This window comes from Sinocyclocheilus grahami, unplaced genomic scaffold (genome assembly GCF_001515645.1).
Source record: "Sinocyclocheilus grahami isolate Dianchi unplaced genomic scaffold, SAMN03320097.WGS_v1.1 scaffold234.1, whole genome shotgun sequence".
NCBI classification, from domain to species: domain Eukaryota; kingdom Metazoa; phylum Chordata; class Actinopteri; order Cypriniformes; family Cyprinidae; genus Sinocyclocheilus; species Sinocyclocheilus grahami.
This window is the reverse complement of record NW_015505413.1, coordinates 612,841-630,857: the sequence shown is the minus strand read 5'-3', so window position 1 is coordinate 630,857 and position 18,017 is coordinate 612,841. Positions and strand designations below refer to the sequence as shown.

The following is an 18,017-nucleotide window of genomic DNA, read 5'->3' as shown; positions in this document are numbered from 1 at the left end:
TGTCTCAGTCCACCTGTCTCTACCTCAGTCTACTCGTCTATCTCTGTTTGGTAGCCTTAGTTTGCCTGTCTCTCTCTGCTTCAGTCTACCTTTCTATCTTTCGCTGCCTCAGTCTGCCTGTCTTTCTCTCATTGCCTTAATCCACTTGTCTCTTGCTCAGTGCTCCAGTCCACCCGTATCTACCTCAGTCTACCAGTCTGCCTGTACCTCAGTCTGCCTGTCTTTCTCTCTACTTGAATTTACCAGTCTTATTCTCTGCCTCAGTCTGCCTGCCTTTCCTTCACTACCTCAATCCGTTTGTCTCTCTTTCAGTGCCTCAGTCTACTTTTCTGCCTCTATCCACCTGTCTATCCCTCATTGTCTTAGACTCAGTTTGCCTGTCTCTCTCTTCTTAATTCTGCCTATCTGTCTTTGCCACAGTCTGCCTTTTTCTGCCTCAGTCTAGCTGTCACTCTATCATTGCTTTAATCCGCTTGTCTCTCTCTCAGTGCCTCAGTCCACCTGTCTCTGTCTTAGTCTACCAGTCTACCTGTACCTTAGTTTGCCTGTCTTTCTCTCTGCTCCAGTCTGCCTGTCTTTCTCTCTACTTCAGCATACCTCTCTTTCTGTCTACTTCAATTGACCTGTCTTACTCTCTGCCTCAGTCTGCCTGTCTTTCTCTCATTGCCTTAATCCGTTTGTCTCTCTCTGTGTCTCAGTCCACCTGTCTCTGCCTCAGTCTACCTGTCTATCTCTGTTTGGTTGCCTTAGCTTGCCTGTCTCTCTCTGCTTCAGTCTGCCTTTCTTTCTCTCTACTTAATTCTGCCTGTCTTACTCTCTTCCTCAGTCTGCCTGTCTCTCTCTGCCTCAGTTTGTCTGTCTCTCTCCTCCTCTTATCTTTTTCCTTTTTGTTTTTCCACAAGAGAGCCTAAAACATCATCTTGTGTTTCGCTCCTCATTTGGCAGCGTATATTAGGGGGGCGGCCCACTAAATAGCCTTATGTTTTTATCTTATTTACACGACGGCATGTCATTTCGGTCTCTACGTTATGGTCGAGCTGTCTGTATCACGCACAGCGGAGTTCCGCCCGATGCACGCGCTGCTGCGCGCACGCACTCACACACACACTCGTTTGCCACTCGTACTGAAGCGCACGTGACGCTTCCGGTGATTTTAGCGTCTGCCGTCTCACTAAATGAGGACATAAATACATGAACAACATTTCCAGAACTGCTCTGAGAGTCACTTCATGTGCATTTGACCGTTTCATTTGAGTAAAACTATCATCATATCATATACACACAGAAATGTAAAGGTATTCACGGCAACCCGTCAAAATAAAAGTTCGGTTTAACTTGAAGGCATTGGCAGAAATATATTACTATTGTTCAGTAGAATGTACGTAACAGGCTACTACTACTACTAAAATGATTAAAACCTTATTTTTAAGGTATAATCATACAATATTTATTCAATGTTTTAATTGTAATGTTAAATGACCTTTATTTTCCAAAAAATACAATTTGTTTAATTTTCATTACTTAAAAGATAGATTAAAGGAATGTTTTATGCCTTAAAAAAATGTAAATACACAACACAGAATTTCTGAGCAAAAAATCACAAGGCTGTTGTAAGAATAAATGAAACTTGTTTTTATGCTTTCAAATAATTAGACATGCTAAAACATTTCATAGGGCCCTAAACATGTAATATTTGTTAAACTTTTAATAAATTGATGTTAAATTGTTTAAGTTTCATGATTTTAATTAATTAGACATGCTTTTTGATTAATAAAATGTAATTTAACCATTGAAAAGGAGTCCAGAAAAATAAGCCGTTAACCTAGGGGAAACACTGTTTGGCCTTTGCGTCCTGAGGCAGAGAGAGAGAGATAGAAGAAAAATGCTGACAAGGCATCCATTATAACAGCGCAAGAACAGAGCGTTAGTGTGAGGGAGCATCTTGTGTGTCTATTCCATGCGAATCCATGTGGATATCTGTGAAAAAGGCTAAGAAGTCAGTCGTCTGACCATTAGTCTGTGTGAGGAGCCACTCCTCTATCTTAAACCAGTAGCACAATACACACGGCTCATTGTCAGAGCTCTGTGAGGCCTGTGTACCGCTGGTTTCTGGTCATTGCTCCCCAGGGTGTAGCGCTGAGCCTGGTCTCCATTAGGACAGAGCACAATATGCCAGTCAGGAAAACCAAAGCTCATTCGCAAAGGAACAACCTGCCATTCAACATCCTCTCTCACTGTATCCCAGCAGCCTGAACCCACTGACCTGTGAAGCAACACACGTCTCTCCTGCTACCGTTTGTGTAAAGGGATAGTTCACCCAAAAGTAAAAACACTGTCATCATTTACCCACTACAAAAGAAGTTATTTAGCAGAATGACCAAGCTGCTCTTTTCCATATAATGAGAGTGTGTGGTGACCACATCAGTAGCTTGCCTAAAATGTTGTGTAGATAGGTGTCATCTGTGATTCCCACCAGTCTCAGTTTCATTTCTGTTTGCAGAAGTTGGTAGTGACTAGGAATCAAGAGAGCCAATAATAAAACGGCAAAAACAAACATCTGTGACATGCAAATGCATGTTGAGTCAGTCAAACTGTTTTGCAATATTCTGCAGTTTGAGCAAGTCAAAGCTGATCACATGGTTTGTTTCAGTTAGTTTAATTTATCCAGGCTGGGCAAGAATTACAAAATGCTAATATTTGCCTTGCATTGTGTGGTGACAGCCTGGTGGCTTTCTTTGACTTTGATTGAAGTAAAATGGATGGATCCCTGTAGTTTCCTACATAGTAAACTGCCTAAACAGGTGTGGTCAAAAAGTTCCCTGCATAGAACGGATGACATTTTTATTTTTCCACATCCAACTTAAACAATAGATTGCATCATTTATTAGCAGTATCAGCCAGTATTCTTTTGAAAAGCTTTGGTGCACAGCCTTTGGTTCCCACAGACTTGCACTCTATTTGTGGTGGCATATACTGTATATGCAAATTCATTCTCTGCCAGCAGGAGGCGCTTGTAGAGCGGGAGAGATAGAGGTTTCCCCATTAACAGCTGTAATCAAATAAGCGCTGCGCTCACAAACGCTGGTTTATCAGGCATTACAGGCAAGATGAAATGAAAATGACATCCATAATTTTCTAAAGACAGTCGGTTTCCTTCAGAAATACAGTGACCGGGTTTCGACTTTGACACGCGCAGTGCTCATGTTTATTAATCGAAGTCAAATGGAAAATCTATTTGTGGCGGTCAGTTTTGATATTCTGGTGGGCCGCCACAAATAAATCAATGTATGGGAAACACTCAGAAGATCTAAATATAAAAAATGTAAATGAAACTTACCTGCTTGAACTCTTTCATTTGATCCGGGTGTCTGTCTTTAAAGTGTTTTGTTAGTTAGGTGTGTTTCCTCGTGTTGATGTCGCCACGTCTCAGTGCTTTTATGAAGAGAGCGCATCTGCGCACCTTTCGGATAGCGCATCAAGAACCGGGTTGACCGGGTACTCGGTATCACCGGTACTTAAAAAAACCTGGTACCATAACGTTTTCATTTTTTTTAATACCGACTTGGTACCGAAGTACCGGGTCTTTTGACAACACTACATCATTGATAAGAAATGCTTGAGAATAAAATCATTAGAATAAATATTAGACTGATTGAAACTGACTCTTGTCTGCAGATCTTACAACATTTGTCTGTTGTGACTTGAGTTCATTGTATCAACATCCTCTTTGTACAGGACTTCTGGGATTGTAACACATTGGAGCACATTGTGCGTGTGTGTGTTTGTGTAAATCACACACAGGTTCTGGTCATTCTTCGACACTTCCTCTAGGGATCTGCAGAAGAAATCAGTAGAGTGAAATGGCGCAGCTGCTTTTGTTAGTGTTTTCATGTCTGGACCTGTACAGTCCCATTATTTCCCTCCCGTATCCAAATATAGTTCAGTGCTGACCCTCTGCCAAACCCTCTCAGCCTGTCCAGATACACGCAGGTAACTTACAGCTCTCATAAACACAACTATAATTCGTTCTTCAGCTTTCTTTTCTGTTGCAATAGAATTAAGTTTGCTTCTCTTTCATTGGATTAAAAATAATTGATCAGTTTGCATAAGGATAAGGTCAATCTGAACAGTGTTGTTATACCCGGTCATGTGCATGGTAATGTAAACAGCACTTGGCAGTACAGTGCGGGCAGCACAGTTTACAATCCACAGCAGCACCAACTTTGGTTTTCGTTTGACTGTTGCCGTGGAGATAAAATAGATTTTTGCATGTTGTGTACAATTGGCTGCTGTAGAACAGAGCCAGGCCCATTTCCATCATACATTAACATTGCATAAATGCACCACACAATGATACAGAGCTAGAATAGATAGGCATTTGGATATTAATGTACCATGTTGTCATATTTTAGACCTCAATCAAAAAGAAAAGAAAATGAAGCCTATTTTTAGTATTGTACTGTATTGACTAAATAAGCTTTTAGCAGATATGCACATTTATATATTTTTTTATGTTTTTCGGGAAACCAGATCAGAAATATTGATGGTTCGTGTATATCAGACTAACAATAACAATAGCAAATCTCATGGCTGTGACATACCTAAAGCTGACTGGCTATTTATGATATGCCCCCCACCCCCAATGTTTGGAATGGCCTAAAACTATTCAAATTCCACAACTGAAATGAAGCTGAAATAAAAATACAGTATAATTATTAGATAAAAAACACACAAAAAATGGTAAAACCTAAACATTTTGCTGTGGTAACTAAATGTAATCAATTAAGCATAATAAAATAAAAGTTGACAGACTAAAATGACCAAACTCAAATAAAAATAAAGCTAAATATAAATATTTATATATTTATATATAAGGCACATAAATTCAAACTTGAGACATGATTAAACTTAAACTTTAAATAAAAAATGAAAACAAAATGAAAACTAATTCAAAATATTATATATATATATATGTATAAAAAAACTCAAAATATAATGCAGTTTGGATGTCTTTTTAATTTAAATTTAATTTTTTTTTTATCATACATATCACCTACAAATTGGACTTTTACACTGCAGTTTCTAATAAAGTTAACAGGTAACTCTGTGATTTTATTTTCTTACTGTTTGGTTAGTGACTGTTAGTTTTTGACCCTTGATGTATGCCTACAATATGAGTACCTGGTAATACATTTCCATTTACCTGCCATTTCTTTATTATAATTTTACAGTATACTTCCACACACATCTCTGCCTCTTTAGCCAGCACTTCTGTCGAAGTTTTGTATTTTATTTTGCTCTGCAGACACCATGTGCCCATAAATAGCTTTGCATGTAAATGCTGTCACTTGTAGGACAGTTGATTGAAACTTGCTTCGTAAAGAACCACAAACTATATTTGCAGTTCACAAAGGATGCATTCAAAATAAGCATGGGCGTGCAAGCTCCTCTCATGTTTTTTTTTTCCTTTCCTCATTGTTTTTTCATCTCTTTGTTTTCCAGGTAATTTTGCTCATTAAACTGCCATTCATGAGCGCATCTGGCTTGATTTAGCAGTCATGGATGACAAGGCCTCGGTGGGGAAAATTAGCGTGTCCTCCGACTCTGTGTCCACCCTCAACAGTGAGGACTTTGTCCTGGTGTCCCGCCTGGAGGACGAGACCCCCTCCGCTAATAATGGTAGCGATGATGAAAAGACAGGACTGAAGGTAAGAGTAGACAGAAAACGTATAGGGAGAAATTCTACTCGTGAACTATAGATGGGGGATTCTTCAATTAAGGGCTTATTTAATTTGGGAACGCAACCTTTGCCAAATGTCTTCTGCGAAAATAAATAGGAAAAACCCGATATAATTTAGCTATTAATTTTTCTCGCCATGAAATAGCCACCGAAGCTGGCATGGTGATAAACGCAAACAAACAAACAAACTCGTTACGAGAAGCACAACATTTTAAGGGATCCCTCTGTCAAAAGAAACGTTTGATGGTTTAACATTTGAAAATGAATAAAGAAGTAAATTGTAATATTGTAATTTTGCAATTGCAATGTAAAATGAAATTATTATTAAATTAACAGATTTAAATTTTTTTATACAATAGTTGTATTTTTTTATTTAGCCATTTTTATATATATTTTTATTATTATTATTATCACAACATTTTGGTCAAATCGTGCAGCCCTACAAACCTGTTTTTTTTTTCTTTTTAAATCACATTTTAAATTGTAACCACATTTTTATTAGAAAAATCATAATTAGATTTTGTGTAGCCCTAGATTGTAATATAATGAGAGACGTAAGATACATCTTAGGCCCCGTCCACACAGAGACGCGTTTAGCTGTATATGTAAAAATGTTGTATCGTATTGGCGTTTCGTCCAGACGTATCTGACATTTTGGGAGCGTGAAACTGCTATTTTTTGAAACCGGGTCCCAGAGTGGATAAATCTGAAAACGACACCTTTGCATTTTCGTGTGGACAGCCAATCCATATATTTTGTGAAACGATAATGTCATCACCCCACGTCTCGCCCCTAGTCAGACACCGCTACGTCACGTAACAGCAACAACAACAACAACAACATGAACAAACACCGAACGATTGTCTTTTTATTAGCTAACATTAACACAGATTAATAAATGTATTGTTCCATGTTCGTTTGTATACAGCGCTAAAGGTTTATGCGCATAGTCCAAGTCTTCTCCGTTTTTAGTGTATCTGTGGCAGAATTACAGCGCCACATGCTGGTCTGGCATCTGTACTACATCGTTTTGTGTCGGTTTCGTGTATACGCAGATATTTCTTGAGACGAGATAAAAAAAAGATCGGATAGGGAAAGCTCTGGCTTTGTGTGGATGTGGCCTTAGATTTGCTAACACAGCAGGATAGTAAACAGTAAAATGACTTCCATTTTATTTACTGATAAAATAAAAAAAGTTCCCTTTGAATTAAAATTCTCATACTAACTGAATATATTAAATAAGTCCTGATAAAGTTTTTCTCAGATCATGATGTAGTTTTTTTTTAGCTCCGAATCATAACTATCATAACTGATGTTTATGACTTCAGTATTGCAGTCAGCAATTCTTTGTGAAGGTTTTCACCTTTTTTTTTTTTTAAGTTCTTTGGAAAAATGCAACAGATTTTGACAACATTGCATAAATTTATAATAGACGAGAAATTAAAAGACTAGATGGGGGGAGCAGGCTTAAAATAGAGAAATTATAGGAAACATTTCAACTTAAAAATGAGAAAATCGTAATTTAAAGAGATTTTTTAATCATCGTGGGGATAGAACATTCCCCTGATTGAAAAATCACCCCATTAATTTAATTAGCAAGTAGCCTACAGTTTGCACCACCTAGCTAGTTTGTTAAAAAGTGCTAATAAGATTTTAAATGTTCACATCCATTCAGACAGTCACTGTCATGAGGACAGGCAGAAGTTCTTTGGAAAAATGCAACAGATTTTGACAACATTGCATAAATTTATAATAGACGAGAAATTAAAAGACTAGATGGGGGGGAGCAGGCTTAAAATAGAGAAATTATAGGAAACATTTCAACTTAAAAATGAGAAAATCGTAATTTAAAGAGATTTTTTAATCATCGTGGGGATAGAACATTCCCCTGATTGAAAAATCACCCCATTAATTTAATTAGCAAGTAGCCTACAGTTTGCACCACCTAGCTAGTTTGTTAAAAAGTGCTAATAAGATTTTAAATGTTCACATCCATTCAGACAGTCACTGTCATGAGGACAGGCAGACTGCACATTCTCATTCCATGTTTTGTTCTTGTGCTTAGCCTGTGCCCTGACTTCTCCATTTCTCACATGACGCCACACCATATGAATGCTGTCGAGATTTCTGTCCAGTTCGTATCACCTTTGATTTTTTTTTCGCAGATCTAATTTGATGTATCGGCACTACAGTGTGTTCTTTGTCCATGTACCACGTTTGACAAATGCACTTTCAGCTTTATGTACAAATGTTCACACTCTGTTTTAGTATTATGGTGGGCCACAATAAGATGTTGCATCCATACAGATCTCATTCATTCATGGAGGTTTCAACCACGCCACTCCAGTCTTGCCTCTTTTCAGATCTTGTGGTCTTGGTTCTTGTATGCTCATCCCTTTTGCTTTCTGATTTGGTGGATTTGTTCATTTTGTTGGCTTGTGAAGTCTGCTCCTTCAAATTTGCATTTGATCATGGCCATGGACCAGCCAACTTTGAAGTTTTGTTCTCTTTTTTCCCATTATGCTCGTCGTCTTTTGTCACTTCCTTTATTAAAGGAATAGTTCAACCAAAAAGAACATTTCACCATTTACCCACTCTCATGTTTTTACCAAAAAAATAACTACCAAAAATGTACCAAGAAATAAAGTGACTTAAAATGTATGAAAAAGAGCAGCGAGAACATTCTTCAAAATATCTTTTTTGTGTGTTCTTTGGTAGAAAGAATAGATATGGGTTTGTAATGACATGAGGGTGAGTAAATAATTACTGTGTAATAATGATGTGCATAAACATTTGCTATTGCCACTAGAGGGCATCGTCACATTATGTAGTGCAATTCATGATCTACTGTGGCAGTTAAAAGTGAAGATGTTTCTGCTGGTTGTCAGTCTTTCACAGTCCATCGGTCATGAAGTAGAGAACGCTCTCTCAGTTAACCCATTCATTACCATTCTCTCAGCTCTGTGGGCGTCTCTTAAACACTCTGTTTGTTACACAGGTGATTTCTGAGGAAGGGGTCAGCTTTAAGGTCAGTCTTTATCTATCTATTCCTCTCTCTCTTCCTCTGTGGCTTTGTGGTCGTACTGTGTCTCTGTGCCTTGTGTCTGATTGGCTGATCCGTTTGATTGGCTGCTTCTCTGGCCTGTACAACAGCTGAGTGTGGGAAATAAGCGGGACTATGATATTGTGATTGTGCAGAGCTCAGGAGAGTGTTTATTGGCTTCTGTTTTGTGTCTGTTGCTTCTACTGTTTCCCTCATTCCAGGCATCTTAGTCCAGTCACCTTTTGGTCCTAGTCCATGCTAGTACCTCTAGCTTGTATTCTAAAGCTCTTTTGTCACACTTTTTCTATTTGTTTTTTTAAACAAAACAACGCATTTGACAGATGTGCACATTTTAAGGTCTTTCGTGGAGGTCATCTGCCAAATCGTGTGCTCCTACTGAACTTCCTGGCATCGCTGTATGCAGTTCCTATGTGTTGAGAGATCATCTTTGTTTTCAGTCACTGTTTTTATGGCTGTAATGAACACAGATCACAACTTCTGTCTATTCAGCCAATCAAATAACAAGAATAACAGGAATCAGAAATTCAGATCTGCTGAATTACAAACTTCCTGATGTGGAATCAAATCAAAACTGAAACATACACTGATCATATTGAATGCTCAGGTAAGATGGGGATTTAAATTTGGGACGGCCATCTGTGTGTTGTTTGCTTGCTTTTGTTGCTTTCATTTTTCTTCTCGTTCTGTCCGACATCGGTTCAACATGCTCAATCTGCTAAAACGTCATAGAGGTGTGACTAGAGTCAGTGGTGTGGAACATATAAGAAATAACTGAGGCCATGTCCACACGTACACAGGTATTTGTTCCTTCTTCCGTTTAAAAAAAAATCTCTGTCCACATGAAAATGCAAACGCATGCTATGAAGCACTGTCAAGAGCATACCAAACCAACAGGTGGCGATATAATCTCAACCGTAAAGCCATGTTGGCCAATCAGAAGCCTGAAAAAGTTTCCAGTAAACGGAGATAACGGCGCAGGCTCTGACGTCACAAGCCAAAAACTCCGGTTTCGCTGTCTACACAATAACACTGCGACCAGAGTTTTTGAAAATCTTCACCCTGGCAGGCGTTTTCAAAAATGTTCGGTTTCAGTGACCTGGTGCTTCGTTTGCGTGTGGACGAACGGCCAAACCGCGTAGAAAAAGCTGCGGTTTTAAAAATAACCACATTCGTGTGGACAGGGCCTGAGCTTGACAGGCATTCAACGATGGCCCAAGTTTGGCTAATGCTTGGTGTGCCAAATAATTCACGGCCGAGTAGTTCACCTTCAAAAATGCATCATAAGGTGTCTTTTGTTACAGACAAGTTAAAGCTGCTCTGTGCCTGCTCAAAATTCTATGTGACGATGCAATGCCACATTAAAAGCCAGACTAAATTATGCCTGCTTTGACCCACCTCACCCCCTAATATCAAAGTATTGTATAAAGATGCTGTGTAAATTTATTTATGCCACCACTAAGCAACATTAATCAATCTATGAAATGACGCCTAATGTCTGGAATACACTACACGTTTTTTGCCCTGATATTCCGCCGATATACAGTCTAGAGAAGTTGATGATAGTTTCTGAAAGTCAGTGTCAAGGTTTTTGCACAGTGCACACTGAGTCCGAAATCTTCGCACGTTAAAAAATAAAAAAGACCTCACGGTGTGTCAATCACGTTTACACACTGCCAACGAAACTTTTGTCCGTCATAAAAAAATTAGATCAGGTTAGATTTTCTGCATTTCTGCATCCGTAGCAAGCATTTTGATAGGAAAGGATGACGAATACGAAAAAATGAGAAAACACAAAATTTCGGACTCTCGGATTTAACTTCGGATTTTTTTGCTTCAGACTTTGATTCCATGTAGTCAGAGGAGATCAAACATGTTTGATATTTTCAGACGATTTTAGAACACGTTGTTTTCATTTGTCAAGCATCTCATCGTGTGCTCCTACTGAACTTCCTGGCATCGCTGTATGCAGTTCCTATGTGTTGAGAGATCATCTTTGTTTTCAGTCACTGTTTTTATGGCTGTAATGAACACAGATCACAACTTCTGTCTATTCAGCCAATCAAATAACAAGAATAACAGGAATCAGAAATTCAGATCTGCTGAATTACAAACTTCCTGATGTGGAATCAAATCAAAACTGAAACATACACTGATCATATTGAATGCTCAGGTAAGATGGGGATTTAAATTTGGGACGGCCATCTGTGTGTTGTTTGCTTGCTTTTGTTGCTTTCATTTTTCTTCTCGTTCTGTCCGACATCGGTTCAACATGCTCAATCTGCTAAAACGTCATAGAGGTGTGACTAGAGTCAGTGGTGTGGAACATATAAGAAATAACTGAGGCCATGTCCACACGTACACAGGTATTTGTTCCTTCTTCCGTTTAAAAAAAAATCTCTGTCCACATGAAAATGCAAACGCATGCTATGAAGCACTGTCAAGAGCATACCAAACCAACAGGTGGCGATATAATCTCAACCGTAAAGCCATGTTGGCCAATCAGAAGCCTGAAAAAGTTTCCAGTAAACGGAGATAACGGCGCAGGCTCTGACGTCACAAGCCAAAAACTCCGGTTTCGCTGTCTACACAATAACACTGCGACCAGAGTTTTTGAAAATCTTCACCCTGGCAGGCGTTTTCAAAAATGTTCGGTTTCAGTGACCTGGTGCTTCGTTTGCGTGTGGACGAACGGCCAAACCGCGTAGAAAAAGCTGCGGTTTTAAAAATAACCACATTCGTGTGGACAGGGCTTGAGCTTGACAGGCATTCAACGATGGCCCAAGTTTGGCTAATGCTTGGTGTGCCAAATAATTCACGGCCGAGTAGTTCACCTTCAAAAATGCATCATAAGGTGTCTTTTGTTACAGACAAGTTAAAGCTGCTCTGTGCCTGCTCAAAATTCTATGTGACGATGCAATGCCACATTAAAAGCCAGACTAAATTATGCCTGCTTTGACCCACCTCACCCCCTAATATCAAAGTATTGTATAAAGGTGCAAATGCTGTGTAAATTTATTTATGCCACCACTAAGCAACATTAATCAATCTATGAAATGACGCCTAATGTCTGGAATACACTACACGTTTTTTGCCCTGATATTCCGCCGATATACAGTCTAGAGAAGTTGATGATAGTTTCTGAAAGTCAGTGTCAAGGTTTTTGCACAGTGCACACTGAGTCCGAAATCTTCGCACGTTAAAAAATAAAAAAGACCTCACGGTGTGTCAATCACGTTTACACACTGCCAACGAAACTTTTGTCCGTCATAAAAAAATTAGATCAGGTTAGATTTTCTGCATTTCTGCATCCGTAGCAAGCATTTTGATAGGAAAGGATGACGAATACGAAAAAATGAGAAAACACAAAATTTCGGACTCTCGGATTTAACTTCGGATTTTTTTGCTTCAGACTTTGATTCCATGTAGTCAGAGGAGATCAAACATGTTTGATATTTTCAGACGATTTTAGAACACGTTGTTTTCATTTGTCAAGCATCTCTTAGCAGCAAGGTGCACGTTTCTGCATGAGTTTGTTGTGATCGGAACAACTTGAAAGTCTGGTAGTGTGTGATCCTCAGCCGAACGGCTGGGCAATATGGCCTAAAATCAAAACCTCAATTAATTGAACACTTTACCTCGATTACGATTATTGAACGATTATTATTATTTTTTATATCTATTTTTATTTTTGCCCTCATAGTTCATTAAAGGTTTGTACTATAAATATAGCTACTCAACTGCTAAAGTGCTAAAGTGCTCAACTATGCTATTTCAAGTTTTCCTTTCTCTTTGGAGTGTTAAAAGCTGATTGTGCATAGATAAGATCCCTGAAGTTGCAAAGACTAAAGTCTCAAAACCAAAGAGATATTCTTTATCAAAGTTAAGACTCTGCCACGCCCCCCTAAAACGGCTCGTTCTAACACGCCCCCACATATCTACCTCACTATGTGGAAATATTAGCATAATGCCGTCCAAATGTGCACGCAAAGAAAGAAGGCGTGGTTTCAGTAACCGCAGTTAGTGTTGAAGCAGCCATGTCAGAGAGACGCTGTGCGTTTCTAGGCGAAAGCAAAAGCACTTTATTTGGCCTTCCGGAAGTAGATGCATTTAGGAATCTTTAAGATTACTTACAACAGAACAGCAATGCATTTTATGGACGACTGTTTCGTGAACCTAGGAGAGGAGGTCATTCTGACTTTGCTATGACAATCTGGCGCTTCTGAATCAGCTACTGTTTTGTTATTAGTTTAAGTATTTGCTATTGACTGTTCAAATGCGGAGTTTTGCGCATCGTGTGTGTGTGCGAGAGAGTGAGCGAGAGAGAGAGTAAGCGAGAGAGAGAGAGTGTGAGAGAGAGAGAGAGAGCGCGAGAGAGAGAGCGAGAGAGAGAGAGAGCGTGCGCGAGAGAGAGAGATGCGGTGTTGGGCCAATCACAATGCACTGGGTCAGCTGGCCAATCAGAGCAGACTGCGCTTGTCGGAAGGAGGGACTTTGTAGAAAACGAAGCGTTTGAGAGAGGCGGGGCATAGAGGACCTACAATAATGTACAGTATTTGAAAAATAATGTGTTTTTCGAACATTAAAGCATGTCAACATATTCTGTTACACCAAATACACAAAATAATGATCTAATGATCTTTAAAAAAGCATCATATGACCCCTTTAAAGGTGGGATTTGTTTTCTAATGAAAGAGTACATTTCTTATTTTTGTGATTTTAAAATAATTGAAGGAAACAAACTATTTATGGGTATTTGTTGAATATTTTGAACAATTAAAAAAATCAAAGATTGCTTGAAATGAAGACGTCTTATGAAAAAGTCACATTTCAGTTTAATTGTAAAAAGCAAGTTTCCTAAAAAAAGAAAAGAAAATAACTTTCATTTTTGGAAACAAAATGAATGAATATTGCCATGTCAAAAGTAGAAAATAACCACCATCTCTTGCAAACAAAATACATTTTAAATATTGTCATGCGAAAAGTAGAAAATAACTTGTATCTATTGTAAATGAATATTATTTTAAATCATGAAATGTGGAAAGTAGAAAAAAAAACTTGCATCTCCTGTAAACAAATGTTTTAATAAAAGAAAGAATGTAAATAGAACACTGCTGATTAAGAGAAAGAGCAGGGAAGCATCTCAGTGATCTTGTCTTTGTGTCTAAAACCGCGAGAAGCAGCGCTCAGGAATGGTTTTGAAAAATAAAGTGCAGCGCAGAATGCCTACTCTGCCAAGGTGCTGTCAAATACAAAAGTTGCCATGTCAACCTGCTACTGTAACCAAAAGCTTGCAACGCTTGACCCGCCTCCGGGGTCTTCTGATTGGACCACTGTTTTAGAACTGACATTGATGAGTGCATAGATATGTATACATACAGTGGGGAAAAAAAGTATTTAGTCAGCCACCAATTGTGCAAGTTCTCCCACTTAAAAAGATGAGAGAGGCCTGTAATTTTCATCATAATGTAAGAGCGTGAGTATGTTTACTCACGTGCGAGACGCTGCAAAACACGCAAGTGCAACGGTCACGTCCGTATAGCGCCGACTACACAAGTGGTAGTATGTTTTTAAGGGGAAAGTATTAATAGGATTAAAAGAAAACAGAAATAACCGACATGGGAAAATTATGTTGGTTAGAAGTTCTGAATTTTGGTTTCGTTTTCTTTTCGATTAATCCTCCAGCCCTACTTAGTTGTGTAGAATATGAGTTTTTCTTTGTCACTATTTACAAAGTTGGTAAGTGTATGATGCCTAGTGTTTTAAAAATCTGTTCAGTTTTTAAAAGTCGTGTAGTGTATTCCAGCCTTAAAGGGGTCATCGGATGCCCATTTTCCACAAGTTGATATGATTCTTTAGAGTCATAATAAAAAGTCGATAACATACTTTGGTTAAAATTTCTCAATTGTAGTGTAAAATAAAGCTGCAGCTATCGATTATTTTAGTAATTGAGTATTCTACCGATTATTCCATCGATTAATCGAGGATTCAGATAAAAAGTAATTTTTCTTTATTAAAGAGCAATACTAATACTTAATATACAAGAGAAATAAGATAGGTCTCTTAAAATAAACAACTAATTTGTTTCATTTTTAGAAAAATGTAAATTTTTATTGCTGAAATTGCATACATTAATAACCGTGAAACCTAAACCCATTTAATACATTTAATTGCAAAATTACATTCAAAATGCAAATACAAATATATCAATATAAATAAAAATTAATTAAATAAAAATATAAATATAAAAAACAAGAACAAGAGTCCATACACAATTTCTGAACACATTTTTCTGCAACATGAAATTAGAGTTATTGGTGAATAAACCCTCTTAAATGTCTCTCTACGTACTGGTGTGTGTGTGTGTGTGTGTGTGTACAACTTGTTTTTGATATCCTTCATATTCTGTGTCTAAATTACTACACTGCTAGGCTAAAATTAACCCAAATCGAGCTAGACATTAAACCTACAAATCTTGTTCATTTTAAAATCACTTTTACACACACAGAATGACTATCAAAAGGTAAATAATTATGTAAAACAAGAGAAAACAGTCAAAAGTAACATGCATGTAAGAAGAAATGCAGAAAAGTATGGCAAAATAAAAATTAATTAAATAAAAATATAAATATAAAATAAATAAAAATACAAAAATCAATTTTACATTACTTTAAAAAAAGGTAAACATTACAACCTAAAACTAAGGCATAAATCAAGAAATATAAAAATATTTTGTAAGAGGCAAAAATCAGTGGACAGGAAGGTAACTTGGAACAAGAACAAGAGTCCATACACAATTTCTGAACACATTTTTCTGCAACATGAAATTAGAGTTATTGGTGAATAAACCCTCTTAAATGTCTCTCTACGTACTGGTGTGTGTGTGTGTGTGTGTGTGTACAACTTGTTTTTGATATCCTTCATATTCTGTGTCTAAATTACTACACTGCTAGGCTAAAATTAACCCAAATCGAGCTAGACATTAAACCTACAAATCTTGTTCATTTTAAAATCACTTTTACACACACAGAATGACTATCAAAAGGTAAATAATTATGTAAAACAAGAGAAAACAGTCAAAAGTAACATGCATGTAAGAAGAAATGCAGAAAAGTATGGCATTAACAGCTACAGAGTTTATAAATTAAGCATTGAACATTTGTTGAATATAACTTAAGATCAAATTTGACTTTTTTGGTAAATTTTATATATTGTATAAAAATATTATACAAAAACGCTATTATACAATAGTTGCACAATTAGTTAATAGTTAATGAAATCAAAATAAATAGTTTTGGGTATTAGTATCAATATGTTAGACTTAAGGTTATCTATAACAGGGGTTTTCAACCTTTTAGGACCTGCGCCCCCGTAAGTTGGTCTAATATCACTCGCGCCTCCCCAACATCCAACAACCCAACCCTAACTGTCGACTAGCAGTGGGAGTCAGATTGCCCCCTAGTGGATGGCTAAAGATTTGTGAACTCGTATTCATAAAGTCTCAAGGGAACGTCTCTGAATTAACTGATGCTCGCGCCCCCCTTGACTGGAGCTGGCGCCCCACGGGTTGAAAACCCCTGATCTATAAGGCAGTGTGCTCCAAAACAGTGACAAAATTAGCATTTAGAAGATATAAGCACTCAAAGCTTGCAATTCGTCACTTCCGCCAAAACGGCTCAACGATTTTTTTGACGTCACATCGTACTTCAGCTTCTCATCAAACTTTCTGTCCAATCAAATGCTCTCTAGAATCCGAAGCCCCGCCCCCTACACTATAAAATAGACTTGTCCACAGAATTAGTATTTTCTGTACATTGAATGGCACGTAGTGCACTATATAGCGGACAGGGAACGATTCAAACAGTGTAAATATGCTTTCCATTGAGGAAAAAAATAAGTCTGGTTTGGCGCTGTGTCACGCTAACCACCGCACCGCACACACACTCTGCTCCGGTCCAGAGACACGATAGCACGGAGCGGATCACATGCGCGAGTCGGCGCAGACCACAAAATGTATCGGAGCTATTTGAATTCTACACAGAATGCTATATTTTATAGCAATATGGATGAGATTGTGGCTGGCATACCCTGTCAAATGTGGCTTTACGGTGCTCAACGGCTCTGAACGGCTCTAGCCCAAGCTGTGATATAAACGAACGCTATTGGTTATTTTAAAAAGGGGCGGGGCTGCTTGATATGTCCCGCCCTGTCTTCCGGTTTCAGTTAAAATGACGTCAACACATAGAGTAACGCTGCGTGTTTCTAAGCATTTCAGGGGACCTTTAAGTTCTTTACAAACTATTCTGGCATGACAGTAAATAAACCACAACATTAACACTGATATTATAACATTTAGCAGAAACATAAGTGTGAAAGAATGTGAGCATGTGTATGAATGACAGAGTGTAAACTCCATTTCTACAAAACAACAACACAGAACAAGCATTTAACATTTTCTTTTTTACAAATTATATACAACACAGAGGAAACACAGAAGCTGCATCTGAAGAGACATTTAGATGTAGGCCTATTTACACACTATTTAATTCAGCTCAGACATGAATACATTTAACCTGCAGTTACATATACATGAATAATATTTTGTTATTTTAAACATAAAACATTGAATACTGATATTTACTATTATTTAAAAAATGAAAAGATACTTTAAATGTGAAATTAAAACCGCCAGTAGGTGGCAGCAAGTCACTGTTAATAAGTGAGTCATTGCGATTAAACCGAATCATTTAAATGGTTGATTCATTCAGGAATGATGCTCCGTCATGTTGCTCAGAGACGCAAAAGAGTGCTGTGGCTGTGCTTAGAATTATTTTTGTTGGCGAAATAGCGCAAAAACAGGCAATATAGTGTTTAAAACGTAAGTCTCTTAATATTAACTTGTTTATTGAATTTTTGCATAAAATCAGTATCACATCTGTAATTAGGGATGGGTACCGAAACTCGGTATTTAATCGGTACCGGGGCTAAATTATGAAAGACCGGAGTATCGATAAGCTCTGACGTTAACGGTTCTGCTAGCGGTACTGGAGAAATTAATAAAACACACATATATTTATTATTGCTATATATACATTGTCTTGCGAATTCTATCTCACCAGAGTTGCCAGCTGTTTTTCAAACATTTGTCTACGATGCATTTTTGCTATTCATAATTCAGAAGCGAGATCGCGCCCACACGGAGGAGCTTCAGCACGC

The 18,017-nt window shown here is 37.8% G+C and overlaps 1 protein-coding gene across 1 annotated transcript in view; it reads left to right on the top strand.

Moving 5' to 3' along the window:
- The window catches only part of LOC107597667 (rab GTPase-activating protein 1), a 116,639-nt gene that overhangs the window by 12,311 nt on the left and 86,311 nt on the right, over nt 1-18,017 (top strand). Inside the window, exons 2-3 of the mRNA XM_016288831.1 lie at nt 5,503-5,708; nt 8,739-8,768. Coding sequence (XP_016144317.1) covers nt 5,559-5,708; nt 8,739-8,768 — 180 coding nt within the window. The 5' untranslated portion in view covers nt 5,503-5,558. The remainder of the gene's footprint in view (nt 1-5,502; nt 5,709-8,738; nt 8,769-18,017) is intronic.